Source organism: Eucalyptus grandis, chromosome 2 (genome assembly GCF_016545825.1).
Source record: "Eucalyptus grandis isolate ANBG69807.140 chromosome 2, ASM1654582v1, whole genome shotgun sequence".
NCBI classification, from domain to species: domain Eukaryota; kingdom Viridiplantae; phylum Streptophyta; class Magnoliopsida; order Myrtales; family Myrtaceae; genus Eucalyptus; species Eucalyptus grandis.
In genome coordinates this window covers 10,579,883-10,598,240 of record NC_052613.1, presented here as the reverse complement: position 1 = coordinate 10,598,240, position 18,358 = coordinate 10,579,883, and the positions used below count along the sequence as shown (strand labels likewise).

The following is an 18,358-nucleotide window of genomic DNA, read 5'->3' as shown; positions in this document are numbered from 1 at the left end:
ACATGAAACCCGTCTCCCAAAAGCCACATATCCATTTCCTAAGGCACTCCCACTTCCCCAACTTGGTCACGTTTTCTATTCCTGTACCCCAAAAGCAATGTGCCGATGAAACCCTACAAAACATAACGAGTTGTCACATTAAAAGCCCTACATTTATCTACTAAACCACCTCAGCAATTCAGGTCCCTTTTTCGTCATACTTTTCGGCCACCCAATCAATCGTTAAGCGGGCTGATTTTTCCCCTCAGAATTAAGCTATCAAAAAATGGGCCAACAAGGGTGTATACGACGGATTACTTAATACTTTCCATCACATGTAAACCATCCTTATTGCATGTGCAAAACATGATAAAAAAGAATCTATTGACGGAACAACTAACGGACCAAAATTACAAACATAGTACACTGTGTCAGCATTTGAACTCTCGACCTATTATACCATGTTCTATGAACAATTTCTCTAAAAAAATAAAATTTTAAGAAACGAGTCAATAGTGCATCTACACCAAACAGTCCACATCCATTTTGGAAAGGATTGGATAGAGCTCGAAAATGGTCAATTTCATGGAATCTCGTGCTCTTCCTGTTTGGCCCATTTGATGCTTTTCGGTTAAATTTAACGTGTCACGCGAGCATAGAGACAAAGGAGCTGAGGTAGATATTTATGTTTCTGCAGTCACGCTAGGGCTTGGAGGGGCTAAATCTCAAGGGCATGTCTGTCCTTGGTTGGATCATTTGGCCCTTTCATCATTAACTTGAAGCTTTTGGGCCCATAAAAGAGCACTTCTCCTCATGATCGCACATCGTGCTCTTCTCAAGACAAAACATGAGCAAAGCATTCGAGTCACGAACTATGTTCTCACTTTGCTTTTTCCCTTGCATGTCCGTCAGTTCACGGGCAACTTAAACCTAGGAAACATAAACATTCTCGTCTTTGATCAACTCTATGTCGCTTCTGGGGTCGACCCTTGATATTCCAAAACGAACCCTTACCAGTTATAATCGCAAGGTAAATAACACCGAAGGTACTCTCGTCCCTGTCCGATCATTGTGTTCGAAAAGCATCATACCACTTTTGTACCATAACAGGGACCCACCTTCTGAATTCCCGTCAATAGGGGCATACATATGCATTTATTGTTTGGATTTCTCGCCGAAAGGGAAGAAAATTTTCATATTGTTTTGTTTTGTGCAATAACGAGAATGTTCAGGTGATGCAGAAACGCCGACGTTCAAGATTTCTTTCGCTGTTCTTGCTCTATAAATAGACGCTCTCCTTCTCAAGGCAAACCTAAACTCCCTCTCGCCCTCCCTCTTTCTAGAGAGCGCTGAAGTATGAAGATGAGAATCCAAGTCCAATTGATGTTGTTGTTGTGGTGGCTGTGGTGGCTGTCGGGCCTCGTGACAAGGTCAACCATGGCCCAAGAGACGGTGATCCCTAAAACAATGCATCTCGGCACCGGTGGGCCAAGCCGGCCGGCCTTTCCGAAGGGCTTCGCTCGGGGGACTATGATCTCAGCTTATCAAGTCGAAGGCATGGCCGACAGAGAAGGATGCGGGCCTAGCATCTGGGACGTCTTCGTCAAAATTCCAGGTACTTCTTCCACCATCTCCATTCGCTAATGCTTTTGAAATCAAATTTTCTTTTGTCAAACGATGATGACAGTTGAAGTAATGTAGTTTCACTGCAAATGCCGTTGAACCTTGTCGTTGATTATGGTGTTAAAAGTGTCCTGGTCACGTGCTTACTGTTGATGCTTGTCGATGATTATGGTGTTAAAATTGTCCTGGTCATGTGATGTGCACAGGAATTGTGGCCAATACTGCAACTGGGGAGGTTGCAGTGGACCGCAGAATGATTTTTCTTGAAAGACTAAACTGTCATCGATAGGATGAACTTTATATAAAAGGAAACTAGAGAGAACGCGACACTTTAAAATGATTCCCCCGTGAATTGCGACAGCTTTCCAGTCACCACCTTTCACGAATAACATTGGCGGAAGGAGGGATCGAATCGGTTTACTTTTTCTTTTCAATCGGGTCCAATTTGGGTCCACAAGGGGCAGAAGTTTCATCCTTGGACGGCCTTTTAATCAGCGGGTCTCCATCGATTTGATACCTACTTAGTCACTGTGCCTTCGGATAGTTGAAGCAATTGATTCAAAGGTGAAGGCATTTTAAGCTCCATTTATTTTGTGAAAAATGAATTTTTTGATAAAATTTTTTCTAACAATAATCATTTATATTGATTGAAATAATTAATCAATACAAAATGTTTTCATTATCGACAATAATTTATATCTAAACACTTTCGTGAATTAACAAAATGCTTTTCAATCATTTATTTTTGTAAGAAATTAAAAAAAATCATTTTTAGGAAAATTATTTTTGATTAATTCATTTTCCACAAAATAAAGGCACCCTTAGTTTGTAAATAAGTTGTTCGTTGGTCACAAATTAAAATGGTTTATCACATTTACCATTTCTCAATTTCTTCATACTCCTGCTTCATGAAAGGGCATAAGGACAAAAGACGTGCTAAAGTTTCGTACAACGCCCACTTTGATGTTAAAAGCATTTTTTGACTCACTTGAGTGCCATTTTAAAAGTAAAACTATCACTTAAGTGTCAACTTTGGTTTGGGTTACCAGCAATTCGATGTTATCATATTTTATTAATTTCTCCAATTGACGTGGCTCACTAGTGTGCCCATTCAGTATATATATTCCTAAATGACGTTGTCTACATCTTTGCGCCAAATATAAACCCTCTCTTCTACCAACTCTATGTCTCCACCTAAAAACAAATCGATCCCTCCATCTTTGTGCCTGTCATCTTTCTTCCCCTCTGCTCTATTCCAATCTCAGTTTTGCATTGCGTCGTCGTCGCCGTCATCGTTAATGATGACAATGAGCCTTCAGATTAGAACAGGTCATCCTCAATTAGGGCTCGCTTGACGCCATCGACTAGGGCTCAAAATTGAGCACAAGTGGCGCGTAACCCTCGGTCGGTATTGCGAAATGGTCAGTGAGCTAGATTTGGAAAGAATCGAAAGAGAGACCTTGACAAGGCGAGCCAAGCCACATTCGGAGTCTGGAGTTAGTCAGCGTCAACCAAGACCTTGATAGGCGTCCTGCGGCCCTCAATTGTCATCCCTGACCTCCTCCGTGAATCACTAACCCATAATATAGCATTCCAAAAATGCTGAAATCCAATGTTGGGTGGGAGATGCATTGTCTCAAAGGACTTTAGAAATGCTCAACTTTGTCACTTTTGGGATTGTGTTTCCAAACACCTCAACCTTTTGGCATAAGGATCTTTGGAGGCCCAAAAATCATTATCCTATGTCAAAAGCTATTAAGATATTACTATTGATTATCCATATCAATCAAGATTGCACGGATATCTTCTTTGATTGATAAATGTTAATTAAATAGTTGTCTCATAAAGTCTGTATATAGATTAATAAAATGTTCATTATGATATATTGAAATATATGCAATTCTTCTTTTTAGCATATCTTTCTTATTCTCAATTTGGTATTAGACTAATTGATCCTAAAGTGCACTGGGTGCACCCGCACCCGATGTAGACCAAAGTGTCCATCCAAAGCTATCTTTGCTTCTTGTTTTTTTTTTTTCCCAAAAATTCCTAATATCCTTAGGTCAACATTGATTTCAACATTATTCATCTTGTTCGATAGCTAGTGGACTTTTGTCGCATAGTCTATAGAGCCCTCTTATATGAGGAATCACTTAGTCAAATCTATTCCATGATGGTCGCGTTTCAATGCCAACTACAATGGCCATATCACCCTATCGAGCCTTTCACAGAGGTGGCTTTTCTTTCGATGCCAGCCGCATCACTAAAGTATTTTCCCAAGCCAGCCGTATAGGCTATGTCGCTCAATTACTATTTTGCAAGCCATATGCATCGGTAGCTTGTTGTTTTCCCTTTGATTCTTGAACTTTCACAAGTAGTTTCAAGAACCCGACACTACCACTAGACTCTCCACCCTTAGACGAGCCAAATCTAGAAGACGCTGCTTCACACACCGCCCCACGGACCAACAAGCTTGATGTCCCGTAGTGTCATTAGAGACATAAGTTGCTGTGTCATTGTTTGACATTAATTCATACTCTAGTTGACTACTACGATGTTACCTTGAGTTGGGGGGATGTTAGCAATATTATAGTAGAGACTTTTAAGAATTTCTATAAAATATTATCCTATGTTAGAGATCATTATGATACTACTATTGCTTATCTATATCAATCAAGATTGTATGAATATCTCCTTTAATTATGCATATCTTGATTTATTTTATATATATATATATATATATATATTACTTTAGATAGTTGTCTAATGTAATATTTATGATGTGATCAAAATATATACAATTACTTTCTGCCGTATATCTTTTTTATTTCTCAACTTGGTATCATAGCTTTCGTTCCTATGGAAACCTAAGTGCACGAGTACACACTATGCGCCCTAGTGCACATCCATCCAAATAAATCCATCCCCATCATTGCACTCAACAATGTTCACTTTGTGTACACAAATCTCATATGGGGAAGCATTTAATTGAGTCATTTCCATAATAGTCATGTTTCGATGCTAATCGCATTGAACGCGTCGTCCCGTCGAGCCTTTCTCATGAAGGTGGCTTTCTTTTGATGCCAGTCACATGGGCCGCATCCCAATAACTATTTCCTAAGCCAGCTGTATAGGCCTCTTGATGCTACAATGCCAGTCGTATAGGCTCCGTCACTCAGTTACTATTTCGGAAGCTAGCCCATTGGTCACTTTTTGTTTTCCCTCCAATTCTCAACCTTTCGTGCGTTGTTTCGAAAAGCGGTCACCACTAGACTCGCCACCCTCAAATGAGCCAGATTTGGAAGACATTTGCCTCACACACTGCCCCACCATGGATCAACAAGCCTAATGCCCTGTGGTGTCGTTATAGAAACAAGTTTTCGTGGCACTGTTCTACAATTTAAACTCTAGTTGACTACTACGATGTCACCTTGAGTTTGAAAGGGATGTTAGCGATATTATATTAGAGATTTTTAAGATTTTCTATAATTCATGCTCATAAGATCACTTTGCTCAGTGAACTCACTGTATATATTGTTCTTATTTACTTCGTTGAACACCAGTAGAGTACTATGCGAAAAATTCATATCCTGATCAAGATTATTAACTATAATTCATGATTCTGAAGGCGAAGATTTGAAGGTTTTCATGAGAAGGAAGGCAGAGATGATATGGGAACTGATCATGTTGATAGTGATGGGTGGCCGTGGTGTGTCGATGGCCCAACAGCCACCGCCGGTGACGGAGGAGATTCTACGTCAAGTGGCCGCTTCTCTCCAAATGTACGTGGACGAGCTCCCTCAAATGCCCAAGCTCTTCGGATACACCCTCGACACCGGTTCGCCTAAACCTGGTAATCTCACCATCGGCATGTACAAGACCAAATGGGTATGTACCAAGTTTCTCTTCCTTTTAACATCTAAAGTATGTGTCAATCCGATCAATTGCTTAATTTTTCAACGTCTTGCACTTGCAATATGGGCCAACTTTCTTGTCTTTCATGGAGAACACGCATCTCCAATGAGTAAAAAAGAAGAATGGTTAAGGCCTTCCAATGTATTATTCTAATGTTTTCCTTATTGAAGTTCACCTAACTTTGATTTTCTATCTATGAACAGAAATTTCACCGGGATTTACCTGCAACAACTGTATTTGCCTATGGAACATCTGCTCAAACAGCCACGGTGCCCGGCCCCGCCATTGAAGCAATCCGAGGTGTGTCGACGTCTGTGAAATGGGAAAACCACCTCCCCGAGTCACACATACTGCCATGGGACCCGACTATTCCCACCACAGTCCCCAGGCACGGAGGTGTCCCCACAGTCGTGCATCTCCACGGCGGTGTCCACCCCCCAGAATCGGACGGCAGTGCTCTCGCTTGGTTCACCTCCGACTTCAAGGAGACCGGTTCCGCGTGGTCCCAGTCCACATACACATACCCAAACGTACAGAACTCCGGGACCTTATGGTACCACGACCACGCCCTCGGTCTAACCCGGGTCAACATCTTGGCTGGCCTGATCGGCTCCTATGTCCTTCGAGACCCGGCCCTCGATGCGAGGATGAACCTACCTGTTGGCCCGGAGTTTGATCGCCAGTTGATGATCTTTGATCGAAGCTTCTATAAGGACGGATCCTTGTATTTAAACTACACCGGAAACAACCCAACTATCCATCCTCAGTGGCAGCCGGAGTATTTCGGAGAGGCCATCATAGTCAACGGCAAGGCGTGGCCTTATCTCCGAGTCCAGCGTAGAAAATACCGATTCCGCATAATCAACGTCTCTAACGCGCGGTATTACAATCTCGCATTGACCGACGGCCTATCGTTCACGGTGGTGGGATCGGACTCGTCGTACTTAGCCTCACCCGTCGCCACCCAGCAGATTCTCCTATCGCCTTCCGAGGCCTTCGACGTGGTTGTCGACTTCTCCACCGCCACTGCGACCGAATCCATATTGACCAACGACGCCCCTTACCCGTATCCGACTGGGACTCGGCCCGATCAACGAATGGGCCAGGTCATGAAGTTCATCATCAAGCCCGGAGCCCCCAGCCCACCCGACACTTCCCGTGTCCCAGCAAGTCTGGTGCCAAGCCAGGCGGCGGTGGCTGTCGGAGCCTCCCTCACGCGATACATCACATTGTACGAGTACCTGAGCCCGGCCAGTTTGCCCACCCATCTATACATAAACGGCAAGAGCTTCCTCGATCCGGCCACGGAGACTCCAAAGTCCGGATCCACCGAGGTGTGGGAGGTAATCAACTTGACCGGAGACAACCATCCGCTTCATATTCACCTAGCGACTTTTCAGGCGATCAAAGTGCAGCAGCTGATGGATGAGCAAGGATTCTTGAACTGCATGACCAGCAAGAATGACGCAGTGGCATGCAACGTAACGGGCCATGCAACTGGGCCCACTCTCGACGTTCCGCCCCATGAGAGGGCGTGGAAGAACGTCGTCAAGATGGAGCCCGGTTACAAAACGACGGTCGTCGTGCACTTCAATTTGGTGGAACAAAACAATGCTCCGTACCCTTTTGATGCCACGTCAGCTCCAGGATATGTTTACCACTGCCACGTAAGCTACCATAAATTTCCCAACTTTTTATCAATTGATATAAACTAAAATTGATCATGGGCATGGCGACTCCCTAAACCCAGATTATAGAGGGCTAGCGAAGCATGTTCTTTCTTTAAGCATGGTCATCTTTGAAAGAAAATTTGAAGCCTTTCATAACGTGACCATGGGCGTGGTGACTCCATAAACCCGGATAATAGAGGGCTAGCGGAGCATGTTCTTTCTTAAGCTTGGTCATCTTTTAAAGAAATTGAAGTCTTTTATATGGTGGCCACCCCACTGCTCGACTCGACCTGGTTATTTACTCAATCTTTTTTCTCTTTGTTATGACACTGTTGAATGAATTCTACGTGCAGATATTGGATCATGAAGATAATGAGATGATCCGGCCCCTGATGCTGGTAAAATGAGAAGATATTGATCTTGTGCGCGAGCTTCGAGATGGCGTTTTCAAGCGTGAATTAATGTTGATGTGACATACTCATGTCCTTAAGTTGTGTTGTCTGTTTTCTTCCTTCTCCAGTTCAAGGGTGAATTAATGTTCATGTGAAAAAGAGTGATTCGAGAGTCGAGACCAACATGAGTATACTTGTAATGTTATCTAGAACTATGAAAGGCGTGGTATTTGGTGGGTTTCGCATAAACGAGCCAAATTTCTATTAGAATATTTAAATATTGAATTATTTATTTACGTACCAGCAAAAGATTCTAAAATAATTGACAGCAATCTTAAATAAATCTCATGATTATTAAAGATTCAATGAACTATAATGATTCAACAAACTTTGCCCACTTTTGACACTCTGAGCTGTTTAATCATATAATAACTTCTCTATAAAATGTCGAATAATAGAATTTATTGAAGAATTATAGAGTATACATACCTCATGAATGCACGCTGTTAGATTGACTTGGACCTCTACGTGCAAAGCCATTCATGGCAAGACGTATAGAATCCATTCAACATTATTTTATTCGAGTTCCCTAAGGTGATTGCATGATTGTCAACAATGTTTAGCAACCTAATCTTCAAAGTTCTAGATTGGTCAGAATGTTCGATTAGGTGCCTACATAAACTAAATAAATTCATTTAGGTACGAGGAGATAACATGTAGAAACGAGCCAAAACGGGGTCTTTTTAGCCTCCTTTCCCTCGGGCTGATTAACCGGTTTTTCTTCTTTTTTTGCGCCTCCGTGGCGGCCAACGAAAAGATAACTCCCCCAAGCCATGCGATGAAAGTCAAAGTCAAATAATTTGCGTTGAATTGACCTCTAAAACGCGTTATAATTAAGAATGAGACACAAAAATTCATAAATTTGACTTATGAGATTATCGTAAATTATATGTTATATCGACAGTGAACCTAATAAAGTTTCCAAATTATATCCACCTCAAGTAGAGGACTTTGACTTCCTAGCAATCCAATAAGGCAATATCTATATGTTAAAAATGAGACAGAAAAATTCAAATTGTCGGTCGCAATGCACATTAGACTTGATGATTAAATTGGGTTTGGTTAAGAAAATGCAAGATGTCCTGATGCAAAAGTTGTCTTGAAGATGATCGAGATAATTGGACATTGAAAAAATCAACAACCAAATTACTTTCGATTAGGATATATGATTTTTCATGCTTAATTACTTCATCATTGTTCTGTACATTGTGCGGACCAACGGAAAGGAACCACAATTCGTGGCTTAATCGGTATATTTTATTATTTACCCAACCAAATGGATGATGAAGGTAGAATTTTCGAAGCCTTTTCCAACTTATATGTCGAAAAGCTTAATTAACATGTTGGACGAATGCACTTGAGAAAGTAGGCCACATGACGGTCATGCCTCATGATAATGACACGCGAAAAAATCGACCAGTAAAAAAGGAGAGTTTTTACGTTCGAACATAAAAATCAGTTGCGATGCATGTTATGCTGGCGATATGATTGGTGCATTGATACCTCGTCAGTCACGTGACCGACGCATGTAACTTTTTCATTCATGTATAGGCCATGATATGTCCCAAAGACTAAACCTTGAAAATCTAACTGAAAATGGGAAGATGGATAAGTGACAACAGATGTCAATCTAATCTTTGGGTGTGAAGTTTCATGGATAAAGACTTTAGGGAACCAAGCATGCATTTCCAAATTTCTATGTGCGCAGCCGAAATGTTATAAGTCGGGTCCAAATTCAAATAAACATGCTTGCTTAGTTGCATTAGTCAACGCCAACGAAAATTTACCCAATAAGTTTTAAACTTTTCAATTTTATTAATATTATAATGTAGCTCAAGGTTGGCCACTCAAACAATAGGATTGAAAAAGTGACTTACACACACAAAAACTTGATCACAAAATCGAGCAGACATTTTAGTTTTGCTAGCTCAGAAAAATGGACATAGCTTTGTCAATTTAGGTTGGAATGACTTGATTCCAAAGCCAAAAGAACGGAGCCTCTTGAATCTATGACTATGTTTTGAGTTTTTTCAGATAAACACTATAGGCTTGTCGATTTTGGAAGGAAGTGGACAAAATGAGATCAAACATAATGAAAAAAAGGATAGAAACTTCAATGATTGCTCTTCTAGACGTCCAAGGAAGTTGAAATGGCATCAATTCGATGGCTGCAACTCTTCAAGGATGCAAGCTTTAAAAGCTCCAACTCTTAAATGACAAAATGAAAACTCTTCTAGGTTTTCAAGTGATTTGAACTCTTCAAAGTTCAAGAGAATTGCACTAAGCAAATTTTCATTAATCAAATTCAGTGTGTGTTCTACAGAGACTCAATGAAAAGACTCAATGACCTTTTATAGCAAAGCAAAAGAAGAATAAAAGACTAGACTCAAACCTAGAATCTAATAGTCATTTATGTACATAGAAACTTGAAACATTTAGAAAACTAGGCGCCATTAAATGTACAACATTTTCAATGCCTGTGACCATCCCAAAGTGTCTTGATGCAAGTTTCAATGCATGTGAAATGCCAAAGTCTTTATGATAAAATCAAAGATGATGCCTTATCATTGAGGGACTTTTCGATGAGAGTGTCGTCGATCTTAAATGCACGCTGATCTTCATGATTGAACGAGTTGATCTTAAATACGGGCTAATCATTGCTCCTTCTTCAAAAGAATTACTCCATGAATTTGAATTATCATTATTGGATGAATCACCCACATAAGATGTTAAATACCGAACATTGAACACGTCATGTACCTTCATATGAGAAGAAAGCTTCAGTTGATATGCATTAGGATTGATGCATTCAAGAACTTCAAGTGGACTAAGCTTTTGATCACTAAACTTGTTGTAGCTCCCAAGGAGATGACATTTATCGACTTCCTTTTTATAGGACTCAGTTTTGCTCTTCAACCTTTGGTGCACTTCTTCATGAACTATTCTCATTTGAAATACAATATCATTCATCTTATTGATCAGCTTTGTAAGCAGTATTTAGTTGTCATCCATACACAATCACAAATGGACTATATCCACTAGTACAGTTCACCAAATAATTATGTGCAAATTCTCCAAGTGACAACTGAGTTTCCCAAGAACAGGGATTATCATTGATCAAAGTCCTCAATATATTTCCCAAGGACCAATTGACAACTTCAGTTTGTCAATCCGTTTGGAGAAAAAATACAGTACTAACCTCGTTCATGGCACCATTTACTTCTTTCATTGTGAGCAAAGTAGGGGATAAGGAATTTTCAAGCAAAGGGTCCTTAAGAGGTTCCTTACTAGGCATCAAAGTAATCTTTTCTCTTCTATACTCAAAAGAATAAGTATTTTGATAGCTATCATGGATGATCTTTTTATTAAATTGCCACAGTTGGCCAAGAATAATGTGACTAGTATCCATGAGTAGAATATCACATCATATATTGTCAAAATAGATAGAACTAATGAAAAGATTGACAAGGCATCGTTTGAAAATGGTTACACGGTACCACTTTTCAACCAAGACAGTTTTAAGGTGTGGGGTGTGCTTTCAACTCCAATTTCAGCTTAATTGCCGCCACTTCAGAAATCACATTTTCACAACAACCCTAGTCAATCATTAATTGATATACCTTCCTTGAATTAGTGCAAACTAAGTGAAAAATATTAATGCACATCCACTTATCTTCGGTGTTATCTTTAAGAGTGACAAAAAAATTTCTTATTATGAGAAGCTTGCCGAAATCAACATGTATTATTTGTTCATCTTCTACAACAACTTTTGCATCTTTTAATTCTTCTTCAGGTGGCTCCTCTCCATCCTCATCAGATTCATTTTCCACCAAGAAAGCTTTACTAGCTGGTTGATTTTTGTTAGTTTGACAATTACTAGCACGATGACCCACAAGAACAATAATGTATAGTGGTAGTAATTGGTTGTTTTGAAATGTTGAGCTAAGTAGAAAGCTTACTAGTATGTTGGGTCATAGCTTCAAGAACTTTGGTAGTGATAGTGGTACTCTTAGTTGCTTGATTTGGCAAGGTAAAAGGCTATTGTCTCCTAGAGCGAGAATGCTCCACCTTGAGTGCCCACTAATGTGCATATCTCAAGTTCAAAATGTCAAGAACTTCTAAAGCATCTTGGATATCAAGTTGAAGACCATTCAAATGCTTATTCACAAGCACCTCTTTGAATCTTGAATGTTGTTGCGAATCACCAACTCATTGATATATTGATCCACTGCTCGTGTACCTTATCTCAAATTTTGGTACTTTTCGTGCCGTTCTCTCTTGTGTCCTTTAGGAAGGAAATACTCTTGAATCTTGTCCTCCATTTTTCTTCCATGAAGTGACTGGAGCCTTACCAATAGATTAACGAGTCTGCTTCTCACTTCTCCACCAAGCTATGGCCTTACTTTGGAATCGCATAGCAACAATGCCAACTCAGCGATCTTTTGGGACATTCCTATGCTAAAAAACTCCATTCACAAGTGTCGACCAATCGACAATTTCATCAGCAAAATCGGTATTTGAAAATTCTGGAATGTTTCCCTTGATTTCCTTTTTCCCAATCCATTTCGCGAACTTCTTGTGTGCGACATGGGGCATTCCTCCTTCGGAGAAATGATTGAACACTTTCTGAAGAGGAGGAATCACCATTGGATTCTCCGATTTTAGAACGGGGTGGGAGGTTGTTGGCTTTAGCCCTTAGACATTGAACTTCTCGAGTCAATTAATCAATTTGTTGTTGCATATACCACTTCAAATTCTGAGCAGGTGTTTGCACTTCGCTCAATGAAATGGTTCTGCCACCTTGATGTCTTACTTGTCTTGGGGGCATTGTCCTCTCCTCCAAAGCTCTGATACCAAATGATATAGCCCAAGATTAGCTACTCAAATAATAGGATTGGGAGAGTGACTTATACACATGAAAACTTGATGACAAAATTGAGAAGAAATTTTAGTTCTGTACTAGCTCAGGAAAATGAACGTAACTTTGTTAATTCATATCATAATGACTTGATTCTAAAGCCAAAAGAATGGAGACTCTTGGATCTACAACTTTTATGTTTTGAATTTTCTCATATAAGAATTATAGGCTTGTTGATTTTGGAAGGAAGTGGACAAAATGGGATTCGGATAGAATGACAAAAGGATAGAAACTTAAATGGCTGCTCTTCTAGGTCTCCATGGAAGTTGAAATGGCATCAATTCGAAGGCTGCAATTCTTCCAAGATGCAGGCTTTAAAAGCTCCAACTTGTCGAGGACAGAGTGAAAACTCTTCTAAGTTTTCAAGGGGTTTGAACTCTTCAAGGTTCAAAGGAATTGCACTAAGCAAATTTTCATCAATCAAATTCGGTGTGTTTTCTACATAGACTCGATGACCTTTTACAGCAAAACAAAAGAAGAGGAAAAGACTAGACTCAAACCTAAAATCTAACAGTCATTTATATATATAGAAACTAAAAACATTCAGAAAACTAGGCGATGTTGAATGTGCAATATCTTCGATGCTTGTAGCTATCCCAAAATGTCTTGATGTGAACTTCAATGCATGGGAAATGACAAAGTCTTTTTGACAAAATCAAAGATGTAGCCTCATTAATAAGGGACTTTTCAATAAGATTGTCATCAATCTTGAATGCACGCTGATCTTCTTGGTTGAATGTGTTGGTCTTGAATACGGGCCGCATCATATTGTATTAACATTTACACGAAATTCCAATATAGTCATTTTGGTCAATTTTTTCGGAAATTACTGATGTGGCAATCTAGTTTTCTTTAGTCATCCTACATGGCACACCACAACATCAGTGATTTTCAATAAAAATTTACTAGAATGACTATATTCACAAATGTTTATGATTAAATTAGTGAAATTGGAAAGTTTGAATTGAATTGGTATCTATACAATAAGTTCAGAATTGATTGGACAATTTTCCCATGTCAAAGCTTAGGAAGGTCGTCTAATAATGAATTGTGTTTAGATACGATGCGAAGTACATAAGAAAATGAGATTAGGAATGTCATACGAAAGTTACTATAGGGAAGTCGGCTGCGATATCAAATTGTTGACGAAAGAGGGAACGACCATGAGAGATGGAGAAAACGTGCCATCATCTCTCTCTCCTTTTTCCTTTCTTTCAAGCTTATCATGTGATCCAAGACCCTACTAACTCGTGAAACGACGCCCATGTCCCCGAAAACGGCAAACAAAGAAAGGAAATACGACCCTCGTAGAGATCAATTTGAATTAATGATCTAAAAGGTCTCAAATGATGGGGTCCGCTTGAGAAAAGAGAATAATCCCATTTCACACTTAAAAGAAAGATGAACAATGCACGTATCCTGCTTTTGTTTTATCCCCATCATGCCCCTATATTGTTCAGCTAAATGTATAAAGTAAAAGAAAAGAGTTCACTAATTACCTTTAGAGATTGTCCTGCCAGATATGATTGAGGGCTGGAATAAAGGTTAATTAATTCACTTATCGAAAAAATAAACGAAAAGCCTTACATTTGGAAATTCCACGTTGCAATTAGTTTGAAAATCACTCCCACCTTGGAGTAGAATCAGGGATAACAGCTTTATACGTTTGTGCCTTTAAAATGTTCTATATCACTCATATGTAGAATTTCTACAGGATTTATGTACATATAATCTCCCTCCACACGATAACTCAAACTTTTGTACCAGGCTTTTTAATAGTTTATATTTCCGCCGATACAATAAAAAAACATGGCCTATCAAATCTTCTAAGACAAGACATATTTGTCAGAGGAAACATGAAAGTAGCTTCCAAAGTCTTCATCTCGGAGCCCACTTTTGTCCTCTCTCTCCTTGTACAGCTCATCTTCAACTCGTCTGCAAGGTTAAATCATAACCCCACAAACAACCAAGTCAACACAATTCTTGTCAGCTTGCTCATAATAAACCGAGAAAATCTGGGTAGAGACCAGAAAACCGATGGCCGATTACAACTTAATTTCTGTGTGTGTGCACACATATGCCCTAAAAGCTAATAGAGCAGAGCCAAAGAGAGATTTCATTGTCTTAAAGACAAGTTGGAGTCGAAGATGAACCTTAAAAAATTGTGGGAATTCACAATTATTTCCACAAGATTCTGACCATGGTAAGATAAGAGAGAGAACCGAGCAACGGGGTGGTGGTTGGGTACAGCTCACGAAACATCCAACAATGTCCAATTATGATAAACAACGGACAAGGTGATTCTATTTTCTTTATAGTATATAAAGGGTGTGAGATCTTCGTTCATTTTCCATCACAAAGTTTGTGCCGAGCACACGCCTAGCTTCTTCTCCTTGTCCTCTCTTGTGCTGAGCACACGCCTAGCTTCTTCTCCTTCTCCTCTGTCCGTCTGTCCGTCTGTCTGTCTGTCTGTCTCTCTCTCTCTCTCTCTCTCTCTCTCTCTCATTTGGATGTTCTTCTTTGGTCACCGTCTCCATCACAAAGGCAAGGAAATAAGTTTTTTAAACTTAATATCGCAAGCCTATGAATTTCCAGTGATTACTCATCTATATTGTCCCCGTATTGCATGAAAATACAGCGTTTTGGTCATTTTCTTCTTTGGTCACTCATTTATTAATTTACGTAAGAAGTAGCTTTTATTATGTAGCTCAACGTAGGGTTAAAAAAGCTAGCCATACACAAGTGGTATTCGCTAGATCATAGCAGGGACGTTCTTGCGTGAATTACTGTTGATTGAACCCTAATCATAGAACAGTTCATTTGTTCAGCATTACATGCTTATTACAATGGTTTCAATGATGGCAAAAATTCGACATTGTTGTAGGATAACTTTCGTGGGATGACCAGCTGCATGACGAACACTAAACTTCTGTACGGGGCATTCCTAATTGTCCTGAGTTGTATCGTCGCGACAAGCGATGCACAAAGTCCAACCGTGACCGATGCAACTCTCTTGCGAGTGGCCGCTTCTCTTCAGATGTACGTAGACGAACTACCCCAATTGCCCGAGCTATATGGATACACCACCGTCAATGGCGTCCCCACGTCGGCCACTTTGACCATTGGCATGTACCAAACCTCATGGGTACGTCCATTAGGCGGTCTAAACAAATGTTGATATCATATTCTAGGAGACAACTACAGCTTTATTGAGGTTCTATACATATGATCTACAAGTAGTTGCGAATTGATTAATTCTTTTTTTTGTAATCCCTTTTTAACAGAAATTCCACCGGGACTTGCCAGCCACCACCGTGTTTGCGTATGGAACGTCGGCTGCGACAGCCACTGTCCCCGGACCCCAGATCGAGGCACTCCAGGGCGTGCCTACGCTCGTGATATGGCAAAATCACCTCCCCCAGTCGCACATACTCCCGTGGGACCCGACCATCCCTACCGCCGTCCCGAAGAAAGGGGGAGTCCCGACCGTCGTCCACCTCCACGGCGGGATCAACCCGCCCCAATCGGATGGCCACGCCAATGCTTGGTTCACCGCGGATTTTGCCGAGACCGGGCCCACCTGGTCCCAGTCGACGTACACTTACCCGAACGCGCAGCATGCCGGCAACCTTTGGTACCATGACCATGCCGTGGGTCTCACCCGTGTCAACCTCTTGGCAGGCCTGATTGGCCCATACATCATCCGGAATACCGCCCTCGACGCGAAGCTGAGGCTTCCCCTAGGCCCGCAGTATGATCGGGTCTTAATGATCTTCGATCGGAGCTTCAACACTGACGGCTCGCTGTACATGAACTCCACCGGAAACAACCCGACCATCCATCCTCAATGGCAGCCGGAGTACTTCGGCGACGCCATCATAGTCAACGGCAAGGCCTGGCCTTACCTCCAGGTCGAACGTAGAAAGTACAGGTTCCGTATAATCAACACTTCTAACGCGAGATACTTCCGCTTCTCATTGACCAACAACTTGACCTTCGACCAAATCGGGTCGGACGCGTCCTACCTTCCCAACCCGGTGACCATGCTATCCATCCTCTTGGCTCCCGCCGAAGGTGCTGATGTGGCCATCGACTTTTCCATGGCGAGCGCTAATGAATCCATTTTGACCAACGACGCTTCGTACCCTTTCCCGATCGGCAGCCCCGTGGATCAGCTGAATAGTAAGATCATGAAGTTCATCATCCAACCAGGGGCTCCAAACCCGCCTGATGACTCGGAGGTCCCACCAAAGCTGAAACCATACCCTCCGGCCACGACCGCTGAGGCCACAAGAACCAGGTACATAACGCTGTATGAGTACCAAAGTGCAGCCGGGACTTCAACCCATTTGTACATAAATGGGTTGAGGTTCGAGGACCCGGCGACTGAGACCCCGAAAGTTGGTACCGAGGAGATCTGGGAAGTGATCAACCTGACGGGCGACAACCACCCCTTTCACATGCATTTGGCGCAAGTCCAGGCCGTGAAGATCCAGCAACTGGTGGATCTGGCCGGGTTCACTTCATGCATGACCCAGTTGAACGACGCCATCTTATGCAACATCACGAGCCATGCGGCGGGGCCATTGGCAGATGTGCCCATGACGGAGAGGACGTGGAAGAACGTGGTGAAGATCGCGCCAGGGTATAAGACGACGCTCGTGGTTCAGTTTTATGTGATTGATGAGAGTTATGCCCCGTATCCATTCGATGCTACCGCAGAACCAGGTTATGTGTATCACTGTCATGTAAGCTGACTCTATGAAACCTTCTTCTTTTTGGATTTATGTTCTGTTGGTTATCTTCCGTCGAAGTCCGGAATCTTCTGACTGATTAATGCTATGCAGATTCTTGATCATGAGGACAATGCTATGATACGACCAATGAAGTTGGTCGCCTGAAGAATGCATTGACCGACGACTTAAGAGCAATACATGTCTACGTAGTGTGTGTTCGTGCAAAAATCGAGATTGAGATTGAGATTGAGATTGTAGGTCTTCTTGTGAGTCTATGATTTGTATCTACTGATGATGTGATCGCTCAAATAAGGAAGTGAATAGTGTGTGTACTATATTTTCAGGGACAGTGTAATGCATTTTATATCTATTTCTCAAGGTAGTGTGTGCTCGTGCAATAATTGAGATTGAGATTGAGATTGAGATTGTAGATCTTCTTATGAGTCCATGATTTGTATCTATTGATGATGCGATCGCTCGCATAAGGAAGCGAATATTGTGTGTACTATCTTTTCATGGACAGTCTAATACATTCTCTCTCTCTTTCTCTCTCTCTCTCTCTCTCTCTCACACGCGCGCGCGCGCGCACACACACAAACACTCAAATATCTCTTTTGTCCAAAAGAGAGATAAAAAAAAAATCAAAATAATTGACAGAAGCTGTCGCCATCTTCCTGGAGGTGAACCACCAAAGAGAAGTTAATGAACTACTAAACAAGAACAAATGTTCATCTCATGAGACTATAATTCATGTTTGGCACAGACTCTCACAAACCTTAGGATACTTCAATGAAGCCAATCAATCTTGAGGGATTCAGATCCATGAAGATGACTTGATGGAGTTAAGGTAATTGTAAATCAACTAGTGGCGAAGAAATTTTTTGCATCGATGTTTGCACTCATGATAAGGTGATGGTTACCCTTCGTATTGTAATGTGCAACTTTCTTATCTTTTGGAAGTCACCACTAACCAACTAAGGTCAATTAGTAATCTAAATAAAGTATGGGAAAATACTTTACTTTTGTGAACCAGAGATTCAATAAGTTCAGAAATTTAATCTAATA

The 18,358-nt window shown here is 41.1% G+C and overlaps 2 protein-coding genes across 2 annotated transcripts; both read left to right on the top strand.

Moving 5' to 3' along the window:
* The first annotated feature begins 1,252 nt into the window (after window positions 1-1,252).
* Window positions 1,253-7,857, top strand: LOC104434461 (multicopper oxidase LPR1 homolog 1). The gene is made up of 4 exons (XM_018867792.2): window positions 1,253-1,594; window positions 5,231-5,490; window positions 5,721-7,184; window positions 7,541-7,857. The coding sequence occupies exons 1-4, from the start codon at window positions 1,336-1,338 to the stop codon at window positions 7,592-7,594; spliced, it is 2,037 nt and encodes a 678-aa protein (XP_018723337.2). The 5' UTR covers window positions 1,253-1,335; the 3' UTR covers window positions 7,595-7,857.
* A 7,591-nt stretch (window positions 7,858-15,448) lies between these two features.
* Window positions 15,449-17,683, top strand: LOC104422125 (multicopper oxidase LPR1 homolog 1). Its single transcript, XM_010034360.3, has 3 exons — window positions 15,449-15,702; window positions 15,842-17,305; window positions 17,405-17,683. The coding sequence occupies exons 1-3, from the start codon at window positions 15,457-15,459 to the stop codon at window positions 17,456-17,458; spliced, it is 1,764 nt and encodes a 587-aa protein (XP_010032662.2). The 5' UTR covers window positions 15,449-15,456; the 3' UTR covers window positions 17,459-17,683.
* Window positions 17,684-18,358: the final 675 nt, after the last annotated feature.